Genomic DNA, 26183 nt, shown 5'->3' on the forward strand with positions numbered 1-26183 from the left:
CAGGGCTGCTATAAGAGGGTGACTGGCATCAATCCCCGCTCACCTTCCCACACAGCTACAGGCTGAAGGTAGAGACATCGATTTATCGGCCACTTTTTTGGCTCTGATTTCCTTAATTTTGGGAGAGCTGTGATCAGCCAGTACTTACATGTGAAGCTGATCTTATCTACCTCAGCAAAGGTTTAAAATCAACCACTGTCTTGTATTGTTCTGGAGTGAAAGAGGTTTGACTGACAGACTAGCCCACCAGGTCACATGTGCAGATAACTATATGCACCAGACTGTATCCAGCTCTGTGACTTTGTCACAATATTTAATGATTTTTCAGACAAAAGACAGTTGGTATTGGCCAAAATCAGAATCAGCAGGTCAAGCTTTTAAAGATTAGTGATCAATCCACAGATTGTATCAGTGTGGTCAATTAGAAGCATTATTGACAAAACTGTTCTAGGTTGTTTTTGGTACCTTAATAAAACTACCTCCTACTGTCTGTTTTCCTTGGAAAACATACTGGGAATAATTTTCTGGGTTTATGGAATAAAATAGCACATCAATCCAACTACAAGACCAGTAGTTGGTCTGTGGTCAGACAAGCTGTGGCATGGCTGACCACAGCTTGTCTACCTTGCAGTGTGTAAAAAAATACATAATTGTTCCTTTCTAGCTTAACTCTGGTTCTCTAAGACATGGAGTTCCTGGAGGTTCTCCTCGAGGGTCTGAACCGTGTCCTCCTGGTGCGAGGAGGTGGCCGAGAAGTCATCACCATCTACTCCTAAGAATATCTAAAAGAAGCAAAGCACATAAGGGCATATTGCCGTGGTTACCACTCACCAGGCATTTGTTTTTGTTTTGTTTTTTTGTTCTTCTTTATTTGGGAGATAAAAAGCCCAATTCTGTTTTTATGAAGGGTAAAAGGGCTTGCTGGGGGGCTGACTGACGATCTGAAAGACGTTGGTTTGAAGGAGTCGGCTGCAGGCTGTGGTGAACCCCTGCTGAGAGAAGGAGGCGCATAGAGACACTTTATATCTGTCACTTCACCCTGTTCTGTTCTGTTCATGTGAAGCTTGTAGTTTGTTCATGTTGTTCCTGGTGCGACCTGATGAAGAAACCTGCACATGGGTTAATGACAGCGTGACGCAGAGCGGGGCCGAGGAGGAGAATCAGCCACTGGGATTTCCCCAAAGTTTTAAAGACTCAACTAGTTTTAGCTGCTTTTACATTGTGGGTAAATATTGTTCCTCTGCATCCAGTGTTGTGTTCTGTCTTTCTCTATTTAACATGCTAAAGGACCAGCCAGTAGGATGCTCTATGTGCACCTTTCACATTTCCATGAGCGCTGTTGATTTTCTCCTTCTTTAACTAAAGTCGAGCTGGTGCATATAGAATGACTGCAGAACTGCTTGGTTGCAAATATAAATATATATTTATTTATTTTTTCCTTTTAATGAAATGGCTGTTAGACAGCATGCATTCATATAATATTTAAGCTAATTGGCTAGAAGTCATCAAAGTGGCCCTCAGGATTGTTTAGAAAAGCACAAAAAGTCCGGCATGATTCAGTGCAAATCTCCCCATACTGTTAACTTTGCACATCCTATCTTTGAGCACTTAACTCACTTTTCTCTTGATTTTTCAAGTCAGCATTTTTTTTCCAACAGCACTAAATTGCCAACAGGAGCTAACAGGCGGAAGGTGTTTGCGGTCTTTTTGTATTAGTCACATTTCTGTTTTTATACGATGCTTTATTGAGCAGAAACCTTTGGCTCCGAATCTTAGACTGCATTAGATGAGTTATTGTACAGGAGGAACAAGTGCCAAAAAAATGACCACATGGACACTGTGGAAGTACAATTATTTAATGCATCTCCGACCGTGGCCACACTCGGTTTTACTCTGCTCTCTTTTTAGATTTCAGACCATTTTATTTAAACCTAGAAATTTATTTCAGCAGAGATCAATATTTCTACCTGGATTTTTTTTCAAGCAACCTCCATATGGATTTTCTTTAAGGGCATTTTCAACCCATGTAAGGTGTGCTGCAGAGAGAAGACCCCCTCACCTTGTGTACCTCCACAGTTTCTGCTCCTGATTAGCCATGCAGTATTTTATTGAGCAGAGTCTCGTTCTCCTGAACTTCTGTGAAGGCCAACGCGACCGTTTTATCTCAGTTCTACATGTTACGTTGTCGTCGTGTTCAGGTGTTAAATGTATGCTTATGAAACTTTCTAGTTTTTCTTTTTTTTTTTTCTTTGTAGTGTTTGTTACATCACACATGATCTTCTGATACTTATAGGCGTTTATTTACAGGTGTGAATTTTACAAAAAGAGGAAGTTTGTGTGAAGACAGCAGTGACTGTCTTCTGTCCCCCCTCATGTTTGTCCCAACATGCACAGCACAAAGAAACACAAACATCCAGGCTTTCTGGACTGAAGCTGTTTGGGTTCTGTTTCTACATGAAGTTGGATGTTACTGTTTGTTCTACATCTATAGTAACCAAAGATTAAAATACATTTCAAACAAACTCACACACACATTGTTTTAAGAAGTTTGGAAGTTGTAAAGATGAATAATAAAGAGGGTTTTTGTTCTTAGTAATGTGACTGTGGTGAATAAACTCAGCTGTGTGAGATAACCAGAGGACATTAAATAAGTAAATGAAGGTCCATAATGTCTTTACAGGTAAAATAAAATTTGAAGTTTTAATTTGGGAGGAATTGGCCACAATTCTGTTAGTGGGCATCACTGGCTATATTTTTATCAGGTCAAGCCTTGTTCTGTCTTCAAGAGCAATATACACTGCTGTGAGAAATAATCTAACAATTGAAAATGAACTTTAATTTACTGTTAGTCATTTTTTGTCTATTTTTGTGCTTTTGCTGGTTAGTTCAGTAATGTGTGTTACACCAATAATCTAAATGTTAGAAAGGGAACGTCTCCTTGATGAGTAAAGCTGGTCAAACGTGTGGCCATTTTGTCTGCAACTAATTGGTTCCTCATTACCGTTTCAGTCTAAACATGTCAACTTGAGTAAACTTTCTAATAAAAACTTTTTTAAATAAGGTAAAGTTTATCATTCAATAACCCCTAAATATTAAAAGTAGAGGCAAATCAGTTTTAGGGTTTTATTGGTAAAACCGCAAGCTACCAGAAGGGGGCAACATTTCCCTTTTTAAGCATGAGCCAAGCCTCATCCTGCAGGTTGCATGGGGCAAAAAAAGATGGTTTGTGTCAAATTAAAGCAGCTTCACGATGTTAAACAATGCCCACTAGAGAAAATCAGTAGAAAAAGTTCTGTTCACTAACATTAATGTGACCTAAGTCACGATTCAGACAACATAGAACAAACCAACATCTATTTGTAATTTCTTTTTTTTTTCTTGATACAGGTCTGCTGATGTTTTGTACCATTATTTTTGCAAGTAGGATTTTTTAAAGTAGGGCTCAAAGAGCAGTTTGTGTCTTGTACTTAAGAATTTGAGGAGGTGGAATTGTTTTGTATTTGTGAAAGACTGCAAAAAAGTCTACAACTACAAAATGACTCAGAGATTTTTCTCAATGCACCAAAATGACCTTGATAAAAATGGTCAAGCTTCTGAGCATGCGCGGTCTCTTTATGCAATTCATGTGACTTTGATAAGAAACAGACTGGGCTGAATTTACTCAGCTCGGTTGTGTTGCATCAACAAAGTAAGTTTTTATCTAAAGAATTCACTGAGGTCTCTGTTTTGACTTCACTGTGATACTGAGGTGTGAAATTTAAAATTTATCAGAATAACTGAAATAAACTGAGAAAAATTAAATTTCAAAATAAAGTATCTTTCTCCTAGCTTAAATAAGGCATTTCAGTAAGTTCTAAATGTGTTGAAAAATCCATTTTAATTAGACAGTTAATTATATGCATTTGTTTATTATCCCAATGATTTTGTGTATATTCTATTTGTTGTTTCCAAGATGAGTTTAAACTCTTATTATATGCATAGCATTAAACTATGCTTACAAATTGGATGTGTTTGATATTGTGTGTGTGTGTTGGTGTGTGTGTGGGAGAGAGAGAGAGGTAGTGACCTAATCATTTAGGCGATATTTTTCTGCGCCTACAGTGGTTGTCCTGTAGGGGGCACTGTGTATTGAGTCCTTGCTCATATGCAAATAAACCATCATCAGCCTCACACATAGAAAACAGCCTCTGTGTAGCTGCCCACTGTGGTGGCCACTCTATCAAAGGTCCATATCTACCTGGACACTGAGAGGTTAAACCCAGCAACCTATTGCCACATAAAGTTAGGTAGTTTCGTAAAGAAGACCGGAAACATTGTTTCAAAGTAAAAGCTTTTCGCAAGCTTTCTACAGCCGTTATTGTCTCTCTCGTGCTTTATTTTCCTGCAGTCGTTGCTGCTGATTCGGGTTCGATACTTTGTTTTGAAACAACGTGTGTTAGAAGCTCCAGTCGATTCTCTGACACGGGAGCGTGTGCTGCCGCTTTTATTTTGAAGAGAACGGCGCTGAGCTGCTGCAGTGCGAGCAGAACAGCCGCAACATCAGCCCAGAGCTGCCGCTGCGGTGAGATCCTCCTCCGGGGAGCCAGCAGCGGTGACCGCGCACTCTGGATCCACCTGCCGCTGGATGAAGCTCCTTCCTGGTGTTCCTCGATGTTTCGGCCCGGCGGTGGACGGATGGAGAGCTAACCCGCTGCAGGGCGCTGACCTGCCCTCTCTCTGCCTCTCTGCGGTCTGATCGCGGCCAGACGTGGACGGGGTGAGGACCGGAATGGTGAATTCAAATATTTCTTCATAACTGATCGAGTTTCCCACTCGTCTATGGGATGATTTTTTACGTTGTTTTTATTGGTGGTGGAAGCTGAAGTGCATGTCTGATCAGAGCGGGAGCGGGATGCAGCGCGGCGGGTGTGTGGCTGCAGGTGGATGGCCAACCTGACCGTCTCAGCCGCCGTTCCCCCCCTGCAGATCGGCCGGCAGCAGCCGCCGCCTCGGCGCTGGCTTCTCACGGATCAGTGAAAAGGACGACAAATAACGCAGACTTGAGTCGGAGGAAAACAAACAGTTAAAGGCGGAGCCATGCTTCCAGGGGTCGGGGTGTTCGGCACCAGCCTGACCGCCCGGGTGATCATCCCGCTGCTGAAGAACGAAGGCTTCGCCGTGAAGGCGCTGTGGGGCCGGACGCAGGAGGAGGCGGAGGAGCTGGCCAAGGAGATGAACGTGCCCTTCTACACCAACCGGATCGACGACGTGCTGCTGCATCAGGACGTGGATCTGGTGTGCATCAACCTGCCGCCACCTCTGACGCGGCAGATCGCTGTCAAAACGCTGGGTGAGTCCCGCTGCTGGATGCTGCGGCCCTGCTGCAGCTCCCAGCATCTTTGTTTGTGTTTGTGACTCTGCTTCAGTCAAACATCACATGTGACCTTGTGTTCATGAAAGTCACACCTGGACTCCTTCCAGCAGAAGCACACACACACACACACACACACACACACACACACCACACACACGCACACACATGCGCGGCCCTCAGAGGGAGTCTGATCTAGTTAAAATGTGGATCAGTGCAGCTTCTTTTGGAGATCACGTTCACCGTGTTGAACGGTCGGAGGCCCGCGGAGCCGCGGCCCCTGGGAGCCGCTCTGCTCACAGGCTTTATTCGCCTGGCAGCAGAGCGCAGCTGGACGCTCCTAAAGGTCATCTCTGAGACTGGAAACATTTGAGTTCTCTGCTGCTGCACACCGACAGCAAGAAGCGGAGAACAGGAAGTGACGTCGCAGCATCAGCGCTCACTACAGAGACCACAAGTCTTCCTGTCTCACTGAGCTGCTGATTAGTTTTGACTTCAGCAGACGCCAGGTCTTAATGACCTCACGGGTCATTTGAAAGAGATTCACTGATTGCAGCTTTCTGGCTGAGAAAAAACAGATTTGCCGATTCCGATTTTGGCCGATACCGATTTTTTTTTCCTTGTCTGAAAATTTACTAACTATACAGACAAAGTGGCTAATTTGGCAACAGTCTGTTGATTGTTAAGGACACATGTCCAGATGTAATGTGGTGGATGCTCTGTTGGTTTATCCATCCAACCATTGAGAAAAATTTTCATGACAGGATTTGTAGTGTGTGGGTGTGGCAGCAGAAAGACCTGTGTCTCCCTGATCATCTTTCGTGTCAGGTTGTGTCACAGATGATCCGTATCTGATGGATATGCGTCCTGCCCCGGCCCGGCCCGGCCTGCGTGCCATTCTTCTACTCTTTCCTCTCAGCTCGTTTCCTCACAGCTTCATTGTGTGAGCGCCGCCTGTTCCTTCCCACCCTCCCCTCTTCCTCACCAATCGCCCAGGCCTGGTCCAGTTCTGCTTGCTCTCTGCTGGGCCCGGCCAGTACGAACCACAGTTTGGTCCTTTGGGCCAAGAAATGCTTTTTGAAGTGAAACCTGTAAAACTGGGTTAAAGTACAACCCGCGTGCTCCGGCTCTGACATGGAATCCATCAGGACCTCGGTCAGCTGACCACTGGAAAATCAGCAGCAGCCTCTCGGATCAGCACGCTGGCCGTTTTCTGACTTCCTGCCCCCAGCAGGGTGTGAGACGAGAGGCTGGCTTTCATAAACATCATCGGGCTTCCTAATCAGAGAAATGTGACCTTGGATCAGAAGCTTGATTAGCATAGTAGCTTGTGTTCATGTCCAGCAGAGCTACCAGGATGTTTGTTCTGGTCTGTGCTGGTTTCATAATTTATTTTGTTTTTTGTTTATTTATTTTGGCCATTTAAAATATCTTCCAGTTCCAGTGTTAAATGTTCTTTAGAATTTGAACCTTATTGATATGTGAGAATGTGTTCTTGAATTATTATGCCATGTTTACCATTCTAATAGTTGAAAATGGTCTCAAAACAATAATAGCATTGATTATTGCAATAACTTCTGGGACAATGTATTGTCCAGTAACATTAGTTACTTTGACAGGCCTGGTAGTTTTGGTCCGTTACATAAAACCCTGAAGGTGTTTTTGTGTAAAAGAACAAAAATCAGAAAGTGGGATGAATATTTTTGATATGGCCCATCAGTCCGAGTCACAACTGCCAGGTTTGCTGTGTAATTAAGAAAATGAGAACAGCGCTGATGAGTTGGTGGAACATTGCAGCAGTTGTTCAGGTTCTACCTGAGATCAGAACCGGTCGGTCTTGCTGGGCAGCATCTCTCCGTGCTGCAGCCAGTTTTCCTTTTCTTTCACCTCCTCGTGTTTCCTTTTCTCACTACAGCAGCATTCCTGAGGCGCCGCTGTCACTCCGGCTTTTATCTCAGCAGCAGCAGTAGTAGAGGATGTCACGCTGTCTGCTACACACACACACTCACACACACAAACACACCCTGACACTGATTTGCTGCCTAGGACAGACCCGTGACGGCCTGAGGGATCCCTCAGACCCAGTTTGTTGGAAGGAAGGTGTGATTTCCCACTTGGCTTACGACAAGGTTTCCCCCAGAAACCCTGCTCTAAGTCTGGCGGTCATTCATCCAGCAGCCTGCTGTGTTTTGAAGTTAAATTGACAAGAAATTTTGAAATATCACTTGATAATTACCGGTATATGTTATTAAATGATTGGAAGATACCTGAACACCAACTATAAACACTTAAAAAAAATGAAAACATTTTAAAAATACTTTTTAAAAATAAGCATTGTTTAGCCTGGTGACCCGCCAGGCTTATAATACCCTGCTTACAGTGGCATTTAGGTGTTCTGTTAACGTGTCTGTGAGAGTAGCTCTAGCTAGCTACTCTCAGCGCTAGCGAGCTTCTCTCAGCTCTAGCTAGCTACTCTAAGCTCTAACTGGCTACTTTCAGCTCTAGCTAGCTACTCTCAGCTCTAGCTAGCTACTCTCAGCTCTAGCTAGCTTCTCTTCTCTCAGTTCTAGATAGTTTATGTCCTGTTTCATATACAGGAGCTTTACTGACCATTTTAAGTTTCTCACAAAGATGGTGGCCTGTAGGATTAGCCCAGCTAGCCTATCATCTGTCGGCATTTCCTTGTTTCCTGGCCTTCTGCCTCATAGGGAAAGTATTTCCAAACAGTGCTTTTGTTTGCCTTGTCAGCTAAAGAGGGTCACTTGTATTTTTTTTTAAAATACTCCCCATTTTAGTAAAGTTAAAAACTTAATGAGGAGGGTAAGGAGCTGAATCTTTCTGGTATTGCTAGAGAAAGTCCAGCTCTCTAGACAAATGTCCATTTTGACTCAAATGAGTATCTTTGAATTATTCAGCTTTTAGTTGTTGTTAAGTTGAAGGTTTGATCATCTTTACAATCATAGTAGAAAAGGCAAATAATTAAAAAAAAACCTTCTCACCACAATATCACATACAATGAGCAACTTTTGTTGTTCAGTTTTATCTCAAAGACGCTGCAAAGAAAAAAGGCTCCAAAGATACAGTTGGTACCATAACCCTGCAATGATCTCTGAACTGTAACATGAAGTGGGCTCAATACCTCACCAAATGGTGTCGAATTGTCTCAAACTGAAAATTAATATTTCTCCTTTTTAGCAGAAGTAGTTCAGGGTTTGTGTAGTTAAAGTTAACGTATACTTCACACCACATGGAGCTGTTGAATTTTCACACAGATGTTCTGGTTTGATAACTCCCCTCAGTTCGCGACCTACTTCCTCTTAGAGGCATCAAAAAGCCGTAAAAAAGCTCCTCAAGTGTCCTCGCTTCCACGTGGACACCATGCAGCTTTAATGCTCCGGTAATTGGAGGAAATTTCTGGGTGTCTGAGCGTAGAAAATCCACCTCAGGAGAAGCATAGATTATTTAGCTCTTTAGGAAGGCCAGACTGTTAGCTGTGGCTGAAAACTCAGACATCCTAAGGAACTGACTGGATTTACTCTGTGACAAACGGCTTTATTAGGTGGATGTTACACACCGGGCTGTTTTGGTGACTTTAAGGCAGCAGCCTTTGGGAATGTGAGAGCTACACTGAAATGCAACCGACTGCAGTTTCAGGTGCTCTCCCTGCCTCTTTGTGCGCTTGTGGGAGGCAGGATGTGGTGAGAGAGAAACCCTGCAGCTCAACTCTGTGTGACCGCTGGACTCCTCCAGCAGCAGGAAGTGTCTCTTCAAGGCAGCTCCGGTGTGAAACTGCTGGTGCGTCCGAAGTGCACCAGACTGCGTCGTAACGTGAGATGGACATGTCAGAGGGAGATGGCGGTGGCGTTCTGTGTCAGTAGGGGGTACGCTGTAGCATCAGGCCCAGTCTGTGTGCAGACGTGCGTCGGGAAGCTATCTCTGTCTTCATCAAAGTCCATTAGATGTGATTCTGAGCTTCCCCATGTGAGAGGCAGAGCGTATCAGGTGTCTGGTCAGTGTGTGTGTCTGCATCATCTCAGAATAGCCTGCTAGCAGGACGGGGAGTCTGGGAGCAACCCTCCAGTCTGCGCTGAACGACAACACATCACCACCTGCGGCTTTACTCTTACGTCTAACTCAGCAGCCTAACTCCTCAGATCAATAACGTTTTCTTGATTGTCATATGAATATCAATACCTGACAAAGAGAATGTAAATAAGTCCAAAAAAGAGAAATAATCTAAGATAAGAGTTTTCCAAGCCGGCCTGACCCAATCTGTCTCCTTGTTTGTTTTAGTGGGATTCGTTCAGATTAGAAACATGGCTGAACTTATTCTTCCTGGACGATTAGGATCATCCAGGAGAAAATCCAGATCCAGATCTCCTCATCCAGAACATCTAGAGCACTGCAGGCCTCACTGCCATCAGCTACAGGTTGCATTGAATTTAGAGTTTCTAAACAGATCAACTATAATTGAATCAGTTCTAATTAGTGTGAGCTGAACTTGGAATTAGTTCTTCAGAACATTGACATTGCTCAACAATGCAGCCTCGACATTGACCTTTAAATATTTACTGACCTAACTGTGTGACCTCTGACCAGTTGAATGAAAAGCAAATGATCGCTGAACTGTAACTATAGATGATGTCATGGTTGTCTAACACATGCTCCCTTTTCGTCAGACAGAGCAAAGAGCAGAGCGGACATAAAAGTAGAACTGCTGATTTGATGGAGCAGATTGTAAGAAGGTCTATTAAAGGGTTTGCGCCTCTCAGCTTGAACTTGATTAGCTGTGTGATGAAGAAATCCTTCCTGCTCCGATTCAACACCTGCTGACACCATTAAACAAGCCTGTTTAAGGTTGCAGCTCATGCTAACGCTATAAGCACACCACAGTTTTTACCTTGAACATTTTGACTCCTGTTTTACGCACTATCATGTGTTGCACATGCATAAATCAAACTAAAACGCGTTGAAGTTTGTGCTTGTAATGGGACAGGACGTGGAAAAGTTCACTTCTGTAAATCGGTGTTTATGGCTCTTTTATTAGAGCGTCATGATGATGTGAGATCTTATCACCGCAGAGTAAACAGCACATGACCCGGGTGTTATTTCTGTTAATGCTGACATGCGCTGAGTCATGGCGCTGGTTTGTCAGCACTCCGATGAGCTTTCAGACACCTGCCTGCTCTGACTGGCCACCCAGCGGCATGCAGCTATTTATAACCAGTCTGCAAAGGGCAAGCCGGCATCATCATAAATACATGTTCCACCTCTGATGCTCTTATGCAAGCTTGCTTCAGAGCAGGGATGGGCTGTTTGGCAACCAGGCTGATTTGTTTAAAGGGACAGTGATGCCAAAATCATGTGGATTATGCAAAAATCCACATAAATTGGATTGGAGGAAGACTTGAAGACAATATTTTATTATTTATTTTCAGCAGATCTGTTCTGTAAAATCTGCTCCAGCCAGTTGGGGCACAAGTCAAAGGTCATTATGGGGCGTTTTGAAGTGCCTGGTTTTGGCACATTAACAATGTAGGGTGGGGTGTCTGTAAATTGGGTTTCCTTTTCAGAGATGCCACTAGTGTTGATGAATTTGGTACCTGAGAGGTGTGGAGGTTGTTTGAACAAGTTTTCTTTGAACCACTTCAGAGTGGTTTTGGCTTGCCTTATGAGGAAACTGCTGCTGCAGAAAAAAGATTCCTAGAGCATGACACCTCCAGCTCTTTGCTTCACAGTTAGTATGAGTTCTTTTTCCTGGAAAGCTGTATTTTGCTGGACCCAGATGAACTGCAGGCTCGTCTCTCCACTGAACATTGTTCTAGACGTCCTGGTGGTTGTCCAGGTTCTGTCTGGCAAACTTCAGTGTGGCCTTTGTTATTTTCATTCTTAGCAGTAGTTACCTTGGTGCACACGTCCATGAAAACGAAGCTTTCATGGAGCGTGAAAGATGAATATCTTTATACAGCTATAAAGACATCCAGCTTTATAGCAGCAGTAGAGAGTGTCTCCTATAGGTTCCATATCAAAATTTTAGGATATTTCGTTGCATCTTGCAGTTTGCTGTCAGGGTGAACTTTCTAGAATGATCAAATCTATGCATGTTTATAGACCTTATGGTTCTACTGTCTGTCTTCTTTCAGAAGTGTTAGGTTCTTCGGATCTCAACATGGTGTCCATTCAATCGTTAACGGTCAGGAGCACATTCGGAATGGTAAAGAACCCTGCTAAACGCTGTTAAGAAAACTACTCAGGTAAATTGCTGTTGTTCAGCAAAACACATCAGGTGTAAATTAAATCAATGTGAGGAAACCCAACTCCTGATGAAAGCCTTTGTCAGACTCTTTGCAGCGTTTCTGGCCTCAGATGTGACTGAATGAAATCTGGTTGTATTAGAAGAAAGGCTCCTTTCTTCTGATGTTGACTTCTGTTCAGTTTGTTGGCTAAATAGATTCAGAACCTTTGGGTTTCAGTGGATTCCAACCGATTTAAGCCCAGTCAGATCAACGCCCTCCCTAATGGCGAGCCAGCCAGGAGAATAGGTCTGATAGAGTGTTATGCTGCCATTCTTATGCCTTCTCCTTTCAGTGTTTTTAGCACAAGGTTCCCATTGCTTCTCGTCTGTGTTCCCCCGGATGCCCATTAACATGCTAATGACGGCCTGGGAGCATACGGGCCGGTGCGGGTCTGGGAGAGACGGGAAGGGACGGGTATGCGGTGCAGAGAGGAGGTTTGTCATCCTGTGAAATCGCCTTTGTGTTTGGGTTGAATGGCTGGATCGGGGGGAGTTTCTCTTAGCACACCGCCACACCGTGCTTGACAAGTGAGTATCCCTGAAGAACCCGTCTCTTCATGCTTCTGCATGGAGCCAGGGGAACCTCTGCGGCGGTTCATTCCAAATGAACTTGGATTGGAAGCTTTGGATAGAGGATCACATCATGGTGGCAAATCCCAGGGCCACGCAAAGGGCAAGCTTTTCAAACGGGATTTAATCAGACGCCGGCTTCTAGTATGAAATAATTCTGCATCATTAGGCAGATGTCTGAAGAAAAATTTTGTATCTCTCTGAGCAAACTCAGCTGAAGGGAAGTGAGTATTTTCTCTCAGGGATTTTCGAGGGTCAGAGCTTTTATTTGGGCAGAAAAATGACAGAATTGAAAAGGAGGAAGAGAAAATTGTCATCGAAGACCCGTAGCTCAGGGATTTTCCAGTGACGTCCTAATTTCCTAATATGTGATCAAACTCAAAGTGAGTGTGTGCGGGTGCATATGTGTGTGTGTGTGTGTAGGGATCATCTTCAGTTTGTCATGCATTACACATGACAGAAAACAAAGGCTCTGCCCTGATGATTGTGTAAGTCATGTGGTCATTCGTGTGAAATATGGCTGCAAAGGAAAATCATTCATCATCAGTCAGAGGGGGGTGTAACAAGCGCTTGTGATATTAAAAAAAAGGGACATTCCTTCCATTTCAAGGCATTTCGTATAGCACTTCCTGGTTGCAGTCAGCATGTGACTTCATCAACCTTGTAAGGCAGTTTTTAGGGACGCAAAAATGTGAATGTATGGACTGATAAATAATATTGACATTGCTGTAGCCAACAAGGAATATTTATAGATACTATATTCCCTACACTTTCAACACCATGAAATTATGTCCACACCATTGACATTGTTTCTTTTCTTCACCTAAACACTCTTCAGTCCTGTATTGCATCACTATAAATTGTTGATGACCATGACAAGACCCTTCACATCCCAAAACACACAAATGGCCACGAGACGGAAATATCCAGCCAACCAGGAGAATAGGCTGGACATTATTAATGTCGACCTAATTTTACTGATTGAACATTAATCTGTAGGACTTTGATGGTATTAATGGTGCTGTTAATACCAAAATATCTCACCTCACTTCTGGCTAGTAGGTATGAAAGCAGGTGCTGCATGTTGGCTTTCAGCATGTTAACTTGTGCCTAACAAGCTAACATGCTCATACTCTTTGAGATGTCAGTCGATTAAAAAGATTACTTGGTTTGGCTGAACCAACACAAAAGTAGTACCATTGATACCAGGTGGTTGCATCAACTTAAACTCAGCTCCCTGTCTGAGGGAGTTAGGAAATCACTTGTGTAATTATCTTGCACAAACACACCACGTCCTGCCACCTCCGCCTGCCACACCTCCTTTGCTATTTCTGCGCTCTCTTTGGTGCTGCCAGACATCCCCACCTCTTTCCTCTTAGACCAGACCTGCTCCAATCGGATTTTCAAAGGTTGGCTTTACTGATTCTTGGCCTGCGGGGGACGGAGGACAAGTGGTAGCTGCAGACGTGAGAGAGGACGGATGTGTCGAAGCTGTCAATCAGAGCCTCTTTTTTTTTCTCCCTTCTTCCAGCGGTTCTGTCTCTCCTACATGTTTATTTCCTTTGATCAGGCAGGAAGAAACAGCAGAATGCTGATAATTACTGACGAGGTGCAGATGAAGTCATCGTATTTCTAAAGCAGGAAGTGAGGCTTCGGTGTACGACTGTGAAGTGCTTCTCACTTCCTGTTATGTTGATGGCGGCTGTGACCTCTGTGTGCGATACTGAAGGTTCTTCTGATCACTTCCTGCTTTCAACACTCTCAGTGTGTAATGGCTGTTCACTCTGAGGGAAGGATGTCAGGATGAGATGCTTTTGTTTTGTGGGCAGCCATCTTTTTCCTTCTACAGAGCTTTGCAAAAACTACTCATACTGAACTTTTTCACTTGATGACCTCATTTTCCAGCCTACAGTAGATGCTGACCAGGGGGTGACGAACCACAGCCACCCACGGATGGCTGAAATTCTCCAAGACTTGAGACTTCCTCTAAAAACGCTTGTAACTGCTTATTTTAACAGGTCAAACACCAAATATACCTGGGTATGCATTAATATGCAATGGAAACCATCTTAGCTCTACCATGAAAGCTAACATCTATAGTCATCATCTCCACTCTTGAGGGTACAACCAATCAGCAACAAGGAAACTAAATGCCTTTCCTGGATTGGCTGCCTGGCAAACGCCAGCGAGTAGCATTGTGTGTAGGTGTAACAACTTCCAAATATGTATTTTATTAAAAAAAATTTAATTTTATTTTTTCCCCAAAGAAATCTGCTTTCCACAGAAGAAACTGCGAATAGTTCAATCTGTGAATACTGGAGTGCAGGCTGGACTCTGATGTATGTTAGATTTTATGTGATGGACCAACACAACGTAAAGCATCATTTTGACGAGGAAGGAGAGGATAAATGGTTTAGAATTTGTTTTAACAAATCGTAAATCTGAAAAGCAGATATGTGGAAGAAGGTGTAAGCTGGACAAACAGGCCAAACTTTTAAGGTCTAGGTTTGCATTTTCTATGGTAAAAATACTTTCAGCTGCTATTTTAACAAAAAGTGGTTCTGCAAAGCATTGACCCTTATATCACTTGTCTTGCAGAAACCACACCAATGGATAAAGCTGGGTTTTATGGGTGTAATTTCAACAATTCATCTTCTTAAACAATAATTCAGATGGCTGGGGCACTAACTTTTAATCCTACATCTATGAGTCCATTCAGTACACTGATATCTGCTTCCACCATCTACCATGACGTAGAACTGAACATTTTAAATATAGTTTTCATTAAGAATCAGTTATGAATTCCTAATGGGGAGCCAGAAATAAACCGAAGTGAGACAGTTTTGGACAAATCAGCCGATCTGTCCCGTCCAGATGAACCCGGAAAGATGCAAATAAGTGTTTGCATGCAGAGTATTTATACTCAGCTCTTTAAAGAAACATGGAAACATCGTTTCTTATAAAAGTCATCACATACCAGTGTGTATGAGTGGCTGTTGCATAAAGTTTTACAATCAGTTGGATTATTTCCACTATTCTTGGCCGTGTTCTGCAGACAGTGATGCTCAGTCAGCTTTAGCGGGTAACAGCGGTTTCTTTGGCTGTGTGTGTTCTCCTCACAGCACTGACTGCTTTGCATTTTGTATCTCGCCGATCTCCTAAACACACAGCTGTTATCACACTGACCATTAATTAGGAGGCAACGATACAAACATTTGGGCGAATAACAATATAAATATGACATAAATGCTGCTGTTATGGCTAGCAGCTAACACTTACTGATATCATTCATCGCACTTTCGACACAATTTCACAGTGATCATACAGTCTGCATTGCCACTCTACTTCTGCTACATTCCCCATAATCCTGCACTGCAAATACATCAAGAAATGTTTAAATTAGACATCGCTTTGCAATATTGGCCCAGTTTTACTTATTTGACTCATACAACATGTTAAATGACAAACATCGGCTGACGGAGATGTAAGCTGACACGTTGTGCATCCTCAGTGCTAATTCCTAATGTTTTAAAGTTATAGTCAGCACCGCAATGATTTTATTTTCAATTAGCAGTATTGGTTAAATCCTGAGTAACACCGGCTGCTCTCCATCACTCACACACAGTGATGTCCAGTTATCAGTCACTACTCAGTATTTGATGGCTGTTCTTAACAGAAAGGCTTTTAAAATCTCATCGTTACAAGAAACCTCAATTTCTAAATCACACTTTTGTTGATTTATTTTCACTGTGAAATCAAAATCTGATGTTTAGAAATGTGATCATCAAAAAGTGACCACAGATTCTCTGACAGGTGCTTCTTCGAGTAGAAATGACCAAAATACTTGCTTCTATTTCTAAGCAAAACAAGAAGAAAACAAAAAAAAGCGCAGTAAGTTTTAGAAATATCATAAAAAATAATTCATTTCAGACTCTGTTCCCGAATTATGATACTTCACTGGCAGATCTCAGAGAGCTTGCTTCAATAAATAAAATCCAAGATTGCCTGTGACATTTAAAAGAAGAGTGTTAATTCTCCAACCTCATGGTCTGACTCGTTTTAGTTTCCTGCCTGTCATGTTGATTCTTTAGGGGCTTTTAAACCAGCTGACATTTCTGTCTGAATTGCCAACACACACTCTGTACGTAACAAGCGTACATGTTAATGTCCTGCGAGTCATGGGTTCCATAAAAGAGCTATGTGTGTGTGTGTGTGTGTGTGTGTGTGTGTGTGTCCGTGTGTGTGTGTGTGCGTGCGTGCATGCGTGTGTGTGTGGGTGGGTGTGTGTGTGGGTGTGTGTGTGTGGAACTGTAGAAGTGTGTGTAGCTGTGTGCAAGAAAAAGGTGACCTACTTTAAGGTGATAAGTGTTAGCTCACTGCGGCTCATTAGCATCCTGAGCCTGCTCTCCTTTGCTACCTCCTAGCATCTCTCAGTAGCTTCACCAGACACAAAGATTCCCTTGATGACTCCGCCAGAAAAACACAGGCCGCATCATGTGTTTTTATTTTCCTTACTCTCTGTTCAGACCAATTAACAAAACTCATAGTGACTGAAGACGCACTAAACCAGAATTAGCATCTTACCTTAGCATTTATCACAGCTAGCATTACAAAGTCTGCCGCCTCTGTGTCATTATACCGGAGAATGTGGATTAACTCTGAGCTTTCAACATGTTACAAATGAATCCTGTTTCATTATAAAAATTTATAATGAAAGGGACGTTTGTCGTTTGGTTTTCATGTCGTTTTCTTCAGTGGTTCTTGATGCAGCGCCCCCCACAGGTGAAGAGATAAACTGCTCAAAGGATTTCATTGAGTGCGTTGTGAAAGCGAACTGGACCAACTGAAAATGTCACAAATGTTACAAGTTTGGCCACCAATTGAACTGAGTACCGGACTGTCGGTTGTAAAAACATTTAATCTTTTCTCTTTCTCATAAAATATGCTTTGAACTTTTTAAAAATAACTCTTTGTTACACACAGTTGTCCTTTTAGTCTCATTTAGCCTGCACAAATCTGTCACTTAGAAGCAGTTCCTGTGAAACAAAGAACCAGTTTCGGTACCTGCTTATATTTTCTGACTGCCTCTACAGACGTGATCTGAAGAGCAGTCTGTTTGAGAAATAGCCAACCCTCAGCATAATTTTTCTTTACTTTATCCTCCATCAAGCTGCATGGATTGAACTTGCAGTCATGCCTTTGTAATAAACTCACTGGGCGGCCCTCCAAGACATGTTAACACCGCAGCAATTCATTAATGTGTCAGCAACACAAAACCGATCTGTAAATCACATGAATGCGGCATTTACACGCGCTAAAACCTGAAGTGTCTCTGGACGGCTTTCCTGGTTTCCCTGCACCCGACGAAGGCAGCTGGAGGCCGCGCTGATGATAAAATGCAAATGTCACAGGGAAAGTGTGAGATGGTTCTTTGTGAGGTTGCAGACAGATCCGTCAGCAGCAGCACTGGCTCAGCTGTTTGTGAGCTACCGGGGCTGCTGCTTGTGCATGTGTCAGAATGATTAGAGAGGAGAAGGGAAGCAGCTCGGTCCAGCCGTTAATCAGACCCAAGAGGGTCATGAGCAGAGGGGGACTGCAGATGCAAGGCTTCGGAGACGTACACATCCATCTACTTTTATTATTTAATTATTTGCATGAAAGCTCCACGCACTTTACAAAGAGGTCATCTGTGGATGCCATCAGTATCAATATGGTGTGATTGGGCTTGGACAATCACACCATATTGACAGTGCAAGCCAAACAAGCCACTCTGGTACTGAGGTTAACTGTGGTACTTTGACACAATGCTAACCTCTTACATTAGCTGAGGGTCAGAGCAGGCTGAGTGAGGCTAATGCTCCCCATTATTCATGATTCTGCTGTAAGCTAATGGGCCTGGAGCTACATGACCACAGCGTTCACACTGTCACCATGTCAGCATGTTACTGTCCTTCATGTGGCAGCTTGTTGCTTCAGACTGAATGGTGGAGTGTGTGTTTTGTGGTATTTTATCACAATTTATTTCTGAGGTCATCCATAGCAACAACAGAGCGCAACTCTTCAGCTATGTTGGAATCATTTTTAGGCTGACATTGTAAACCAAAGTGAAAGACGGTCATTTTCAGAGTTTCTAAGTGATACATTTCACAAAAATGTATGTTTTTAAAATGCAGCTTGACCATGATTGACCACAATCTTTAGCTCAACCTGCTGTTTTGTGATGGTTTATTTATCTTCAAATTAAAAACTTCCAGACCCCAATTCATTATTTAGTTATTCTTTATCCAGTAGCCCATTTATCTTATATTAACTAACCTAACTTTTTTTTTTAAACTTTTTTTTAACTATAAAGAGTATGCAACAAGTTTTCCTTATTTAGTTACAGAAAGCATTCATCAACTCTGAGAGCTTAATCCCAACTTGCAGGCCAATTTCAGATGTCAGCATAGTGGTATGATTTATGACTTATATATATAACTTTGATACAGTTAGACAAAGCTTTATTCTTATGTAATCTCTGTTTTGCAAGCATGTTTACCTTTTCTTCCCAACAATCTCTGCTTTGTAATTGTTTTATGGTGAATTAGATTTGGGATAACTGACACTGGCTTGTCTATACCTTTACTGCACAGACATGTTTTTTTTTTTTTTTACATTCTGTATGTTGTTCTTTTATTGCTATTTTTAATCAAACTTGTGTGTTCTTTATTTGTGTTTCTTGCTCAGGTTCTGAGACTATTAGTATCGCAGTAGGTAAAGAAATCGATTAGATTTAAGCCTGAGTCCCTTATGGAGAGTAACTACCACAGATCTAATTCCTGAGCTTCGGTGAGGAAACATGTTTCATGGTTTTTCAGATCTTTCAGTCCTGCTGTGTTGCTGTCTGGTCTCAGAGCTCAGTCAGCACACATTTGATCCATGCAAACCTGCTACAGAAATACAGACCATTTCCAAATCATGCACTGACCATCACTCCTTGTTTTCAGGGATAATATAATAAAATATAGTGGCTCATTTCCTGAGCTGTACGGCCATTACTCCAGCAGTCTTCAGCCTTTAGTACAATATTTTTAGGTCTGTTGCAGGCATTAAATTCTCATTCATGAAAATATAATTGAGTCTTTCAGACACATAGTAACTCTTTGTAACTGTAACAATAGTTATAATAATAATAAAGATATTTTGTACTAAGATCCCCAACTTTATAGAGAAAACAGTGTCATAAAGAAATAAATCTGAATCAATCTGAGGATGGTAGTTTGAAACTAAGGTGCTAATCAGCCAGGCATCAGCCTTCCTCATATTGTATTACTGTATCTTTTTGGTGTCTTTTTTCCCTCCCTGCTGGAGCACACACACGACGCAGCATGCCAGATGGTTAGTCCTGCTGACCTGTTCTCCCTGATTTTCTATTTCTAGCATAACCAGGCAAAGAGGCCTATTGTTTGCACTGTATGGCATTAAGCTTAATCCACAAGCTTCCCCTGCGAATTCCAGCTGTTCCCACTGGACCACATTCCAGATACACCGGATGTATACAGATGTTACCTTGATTTGTTGTCCTCAAACAATCAGAAAGCATTTCACCTTTAGAGCTCTTTAAAAAGGTCTAAAATGTTCTACTTTTAAGGTGTTCCTTCACTGCAGCCAAAGCCCTCCTTGGCCTGTGTGTGTGTTTCTGGGAACACTGGTCCTCAGCGTTATAAACCCCGAGTCATGCAGAGAGGCCCAGACGATGAGCTCGGCAGTGAGCCGGGAGGAGCAGTGGAGTGTGGAGACTTGGCTTTCAGTTGTACTGATGCATGCACTCGCCCCTGGCCAGAGTTCCTGGGTCATTTCTTTCTGCTGTTGTCTTGCTAACACTATATTTGAAGGGATGAGCATAAGACTGGCATGACACATTCATAAAATGACATAACACCTGTTAGAAACATGAAGAAGTCTTCATGGATGGTTATGACTTGTCATGAAGTGTCATTCAGTAAATAATGACACTTTTAATGCAAAGTTGCACTAAAAGTTGCACCAAAAGTCTATCAAAAGTGTCAACTTTGCATTAATTGGTAAATAATGACACTTTTAATGCAAAGTTGTGTTACAACTTTCACTGAAATCCATTAAAAGTGTCAACATGGACGTGGAACGATTATATTTGCGCACACCTTTCATACAAACCCCAGGCCACCAGGGGACGCCCATCCCACTACAGTATACTGTACGTCACGCCCCTTCCAGCCAGGGTGTCCCTCACCTCCCTCCATCCTCCATTTTGCTTTTCCGAAACAGTCGTAGAGACAGCGCCACTCCTTTCTGCAGACAAAGACGTTCCAATTTACACCCAGGAAATTTTAACCATTTGACAATCTTTGTAGTTATTTAGTAAATAATCATTCAAATGTATAGTTGCTCCTCGCATATGGATACAAAAGTCAGACATTGGAAACAGTTGAATTGAGACATCAACATTGCTGTTCAAGCACGGCAACAAACTTCATGAAACACTGCACAGAGCTCTGTCGAAATACTTTGACACACTTTTCCTCCTCTGCTGTCAAAGAGAGGAGCAGGAATCCTCCTTGTGAAGGAGATGATGCAACTTTGTCACTCAACTCCGTCGGAGAGAGCTGATTTCAACACTTTGAATGAAGAATGGGAGAACCTTCAGTCCTCCTCTATGAGAAGGAATGTCAACACACTCACTATGTGAGTGAAGCTTCATCATCACTGTGTCACCCGGCTAATAAGCCAAAGTCTTGACCTTTCATGAAACACAAAAAGTCGTTGCTAATATTTTGATCTGACCCTGCTTCTGCCTTCATGAAGTTCTAACTCAGAGCCCCACGAGACGTTTTAGCATTTAGTCAGTCAGGATGCACTGAATGCCTCAAGTCATTTATTTTTGAAGCCAGCTTTGCAAAGTCTTAGAGCTGCATATGAACTCCGATAAAACGTCCGATGGATTGGGAATCTACCAAGAAAGCAAATCCATCTTTTGTGTCTCCACTAGCAAAAACAAATGAGTCAGGGGCTCCTCTGTTGTTTCTTGGCTTTGTGTGTCAGCTCTGGTTGGAAACTGGGTGGGGCGCTTCTCAGAACTGGGTCAAACAGATTTATGTCTTGACCTAGCCAATTGGAGCTAATAGCAGATTAGGGGGCGTCCACATCCACAAAACTGTTTGCTCACCCATGACCCCTGAGGCAGGACTGAAGGAACAGCACTTCCCACTGTGAGTGCACACTCTCCCTATAATCATATAGCATATTTTTGAGTGGCAAACAGAATGAAAATGATGAATTAAGCAACCAGCATGTTTATTCCTGATTGGAAGCATTAAAATGAAGGAAGGACGTTTGTGTGTGAATCTGAGTCCTTTGTTTTGAGCATAGAAAAAGAAAACAGTTATCAGACTCTGTAGTAGATTAATTTTCTATTAATCCAGTATTACATGTTAGTTCTTGACGATAGAATAGAATAGAAATATTCTTTATTGTCCAATTCAGATGTAGCAGCTGCAGAGTGGCAGTAAGTTCACTCAAAGATAAAAGCATAAAAAATATATAACATTAAGAATAACTTACTGTACAGTAAGGACACAGTTGGAACATAAAATGTAAACATCCATCACGTTCCTGGTCAGCATGAAAAATGTACTAAAGGAATCCCCTCACATCCCTGGAGCCCCAAATATTTGGGAGCCACCCAGGAGTCTGTGGGTTGAAACTGGAGCGCTGCTCTTGTTTTCTAATGTCATCTTCTCCATTTTAGCTCTAACAGGAGACGCGTCCTCACATCACCGACTCGTCTCCTGTGTCTGCCGTGTTTGGGTTTTGTAGCTGTCGGCCATTTGATCCACTGGAAGAGATTTTAATTAGGTTCTATGCTGTGTCTAAAGCTTCTTTCTACTCTTTTTTTTTTTTTTTTCCTTTTTTTTTCATCTGCCTTCTTCCGAGCCTTCAGCTATACCAGTTAATCTAATCTGAGCTCCTTGGTCTCTGCTGTTTTATACCCTCAAGTTCTAATCAGGTCATTTTTTTGAGCCTTCTGCTGTATAAATTCTCCCAAATTGCATGTAAGGATTCAAATTTAGAAAGACATCTTCCCAGTTGTTGACTACCGCTTAATATTCCCAGGACATATAGATTCAATATTTGCTCTGTTTTTCTAAAAGGTTGCTAGTGCACATACTTTCCTGGACTCGGAGGGGAGAGCGTGGTCCATTCAAAAATCTCAGAGTCAGCTGTTGTAGGAGTTGCCTCGTTTTGCAGGGAGGCATTGTTTCCTTGTGGGAATGCATGTTTTCATTCACAGGATGTCTGCAGATGTTGCTAAATCTACTCACTTCTTTTTTTTTTTTTTCCCACACCTCAAGTTCGACTCCACCGTAAGAAAGAAAAAGGAAAAGCTGATTTTGCGACTGGAGAACACAAAAGTCATTGTTCTGTCTTTTCTTTCTAAAGGTATTGGCAAAAACGTCATATGTGATAGGACTGCCACTCCTCTGGATGCCTTCCGAATGATGTCAGCTGCTCAGTACTACCCTAAGCTGCTCAGCATTATGGGAAATGTGCTGCGTTTCTTGCCGGCCTTTGTTCGAATGAAGGAACTTCTGGAGGAAGGGTACATCGGAGAACTTCTAGTCTGTGAGGCCCAGGTATGATGAAGAAACATTTGTTTGCTGCTGGACAATGAGTCGTTTCTGTTGTTGTCACATTGGTCATATTTACATTTCTCAGTTAGAGAAATGTAAAGGATTCTAATTTTACTTATTTTATGACTCATTCTTGGGTTTCTTTGCAGTAAGAAATTGAAGCAATAGCAAAAACCTTGACATATGTTTCTGTTTTGTTGTTACTAAGGTCCACAGTGGCAGTCTCCTGGGGAAGAAATACAACTGGAGCTGTGACGACCTGATGGGAGGCGGTGGACTGCATTCGGTGGGCAGCTACATCATTGACCTCCTCACATTTCTGACCGGTCAGCGTGCGGTCAAGGTGCACGGCTTCCTGAAGACTTTCGTCAAACAGACGGACCACATCCGGGGCATCCGTCAGATAACCAGCGACGACTTCTGCACGTTCCAGATGGTGTTAGAAGGAGGTGCTTGCTGCACTGTCACCCTCAACTTCAACGTCCCTGGAGAGTTTCGCCAGGAAGTGATTGTCGTGGGAACCGTCGGGAGGTTAATGGTCACTGGCACGGACCTGTACGGACAGAAGAACAGTGGCGGGGGGGGAAGTGGTGGCGGACCTGAACTCCTGCTCAAAGACACCACTCCTCTTGAGAAGGCCTCCTTGCCAGAAAAGGCCTTCAGTGACATTCCGTCCCCGTACCTCACCGGGACAATCCGCATGATCCAGGCTGTGCGGCAGGCCTTCCAAGACCAGGATGACCGGCGAACCTGGGATGGAAGGCCCTTGACAATGGCTGCCACTTTTGAGGACTGCCTATATGCTCTTTGCGTGGTGGATACAATCAAGAAGTCCAACCAGTGTGGAGAATGGCAGAACATTGTGGTGATGAAGGAAGAGCCGGAGGTCAGCCCTGCCTATTTGATCAGTGAGGCCATGCGACGCAGTAGGATGTCACTCTACTGTTAACATCTGGCTGATGTATAGGAGGACCGAGGCCTGGGCCTTCAAAGTTCTTTCATAGAACTGCTGGATTTAATTTATCTCATCTCTAGTTTTATTTAAATGTGCGCTATTACTGTTACAGAGACTTTAAGCCAATGTGCTGCAGATGTCTGTGGTTTCGCTGCCTCAGCAACAAGGGGGAAAGCTAGGTTCTTAACAATCAAATCTGTATTTATAAAAAATCTCCATCTGTTTTTTTAGTTTACATTTGATAAGGGACTCAAGTCCTTCTGCTAGATGTACATGTAAACCAGACTAATTCACAAAAGAATGACATTAGAAGCGTATCGGGAAACGAAACTACTTGCTAGTTAGCTGATCAGTCGGTAATGACAACCTGTCAGAAACCTGCTTCTGATCATTCCGTTCAACAAGATCACACTTCTGAGTCCTGATGCTTATTACCATCCTGCTAGCTGCTTTATCAAACAAGTATTGTGCATCCTTTCCCTGCATTCTTTCAACAACTTCATGACTAGGAGTGGAAACACAATACCTTCAACTGTGGGTCCGAACAAGAGCAGCCAAGGAAGAATGAAATCGTCGCTGTTCTCTGAAGTCCTTGCTAGTTTTACCAAGTCAACTTTCGAAAAGTCAGTGCGCTCTACAGTCTCTATCTGTTTACTGTGTATTCCAACATTTGTGTGTGAAACAACAGGAAAAAATAATACATTGGCTGGAGGATAACTCAGAGGCTTTAACATTCTGGTTAATGTATGCAATTAAAACGACCGCAGCCTTAAATAAAGGGTTAGTCCACACCTTACACATTTTATGCCTTTATGCAGTTGGCTGTGCATTAGCCTTTTATTTCTGTACGGGTGATCAGTAGTGATACTTGGATGTTTAGTTAATTTATTGCTTTTACTTTCTGTCCATAGGTGTAGTATGCTGCTAATGCTAAGCTAACCTTAACTGTTGCTGCAAGCAAGTATAATCCTGTTCAACATGCCTAAAATTACAGTAAAATTTAACCGTCAGCCATTGACAACATAAACAAATCCCTGAGGCTCTAGTTGGGTACGGTGGGGTTTAGACTGCTTTTCAATGTCATTAGGTCCCATGTAACCATAACAGCTAACAGTGTTAATTTTTCAGACTGTCCCACTTTGAACTTTACGTTCCTGAGATGTCAAAGAGGCTTAATCTGTGTTTTATCTTGAACAACGTTAGTCTTTTTTTATTACCTTATTGCTCTTGCTCTTTTGCTGTATTTCATTTGTACCTGGAAGTCAGAACTTCTGAGTTCCAAGTTCAAGAAATCAACCAGGGCGCTCCCTCAGTCACAACTTTGACTGAAAATTCTCTAGATTTTGTAACCAATCCTAAACTCAAAATCCACAATGGCTGCCAGTTGTATACAACACAGTGATAGCTGCTGATATAAACTGTTAATTTGCGTTGCTGATACTTTGTATCTCAATAAATCAGACATGGACTCAGTTCTGCTCAACCGTAAAGACAGAAAGTGTTGCTACTGTCTTTAAATTCATAATGTAGAGAAATATATTTTTTGCTAATATTGCTAACATCAATTAGCAGTACTCACCAAAATCTAAGAAATTTTCAGAACTGCAACAAACACATTTAAAATTGAAATGAGTCATAGCTTTCATTCTAAAGCAAATTGAACATATTAACATTGCAGATGGCAGCCATTTTGGTGAACAAACCACTGGCAAAGAATAATGGTAAAAGCTGGCTATTAGCAGAGTATTTTAAAGCTAAAATAATCATTAGTGTTAAAAATATGGTGAAGATCAAAGTGAAACTTAAGATTATAATGCAAACACATTCGTTTCTAAATGAATGTCAATGATTGATGTTTACGCTTTGGCTAACACATTAGCTTTAAATCTGGTTGTAATTAGGGCAGTGCTCGCCAAAGAAATTAGCACAAGGACGAGGGTTGAAAATGTTTTTTTTTTAAAAGCTCTATTGTTATATTTATAATTGTTAGCTACTCCTCGGCCATTTTCCTGAAAAAGCTAGCAAAACAGGCTGAAGTTCAACTTAGTTTGAAAAAGCCAAAAAGACGTTTTTGTTCTGTTTGTTTGTGTACGCATTGATATTCTCATGTTCCATCTGCAGTTTCAAGTTCAAAAAATGTGCTGGAGTACTACCTGTGTAGCAACTACTGAAAATGTACATATGAAAAATATTGCAAAACAAGTGTATGTCTGAACAGTTAAACAAGTACTGTATGATGTGTTTTATGTGTAAAAACCAAGGAACTGGAATGTGTTTCGGTGCGTTTCAAGGTATTTATTGTGTGGTTTTGATGTTTTACATTTTCGTGGACTGACATGCAGTTTATTTGTGAGATTAACAACA

At 42.3% G+C, this 26183-nt stretch overlaps 2 protein-coding genes across 11 annotated transcripts in view; both read left to right on the forward strand.

The window, feature by feature from the left end:
- Window positions 1-2592, forward strand: part of slc12a7b (solute carrier family 12 member 7b) — a 58957-nt gene extending 56365 nt beyond the window's left edge. For all 6 annotated transcript variants that reach the window (XM_055037843.1, XM_055037844.1, XM_055037846.1 and 3 more), the window contains one exon: window positions 685-2592. In XM_055037843.1, coding sequence (XP_054893818.1) covers window positions 685-776 — 92 coding nt within the window. In that variant the 3' untranslated portion in view covers window positions 777-2592. The remainder of the gene's footprint in view (window positions 1-684) is intronic.
- Window positions 2593-4431: 1839 nt separating this feature from the next.
- gfod1 (glucose-fructose oxidoreductase domain containing 1) overlaps window positions 4432-26183 on the forward strand; it is a 22460-nt gene continuing 708 nt past the window's right edge. The window contains exons 1-4 of one of the 5 annotated variants that reach the window (XM_055037851.1): window positions 4432-4771; window positions 4859-5329; window positions 22674-22867; window positions 23073-26183. The exon at window positions 23073-26183 is cut by the window's right edge and continues 708 nt beyond it. In XM_055037851.1, the coding sequence (XP_054893826.1) occupies window positions 5077-5329; window positions 22674-22867; window positions 23073-23813 (1188 nt within the window). In that variant the 5' untranslated portion in view covers window positions 4432-4771; window positions 4859-5076 and the 3' untranslated portion in view covers window positions 23814-26183. Of the gene's footprint in view, window positions 5330-22673; window positions 22868-23072 lie in introns of all 5 variants that reach the window. The other 4 variants (XM_055037853.1, XM_055037852.1, XM_055037854.1 and 1 more) reach the window with 4 other exon arrangements.

Source organism: Poeciliopsis prolifica, unplaced genomic scaffold (assembly GCF_027474105.1).
Source record: "Poeciliopsis prolifica strain line A6 unplaced genomic scaffold, Auburn_PproV2 SCAFFOLD012, whole genome shotgun sequence".
Classification (NCBI taxonomy): Eukaryota; Metazoa; Chordata; class Actinopteri; order Cyprinodontiformes; family Poeciliidae; genus Poeciliopsis; species Poeciliopsis prolifica.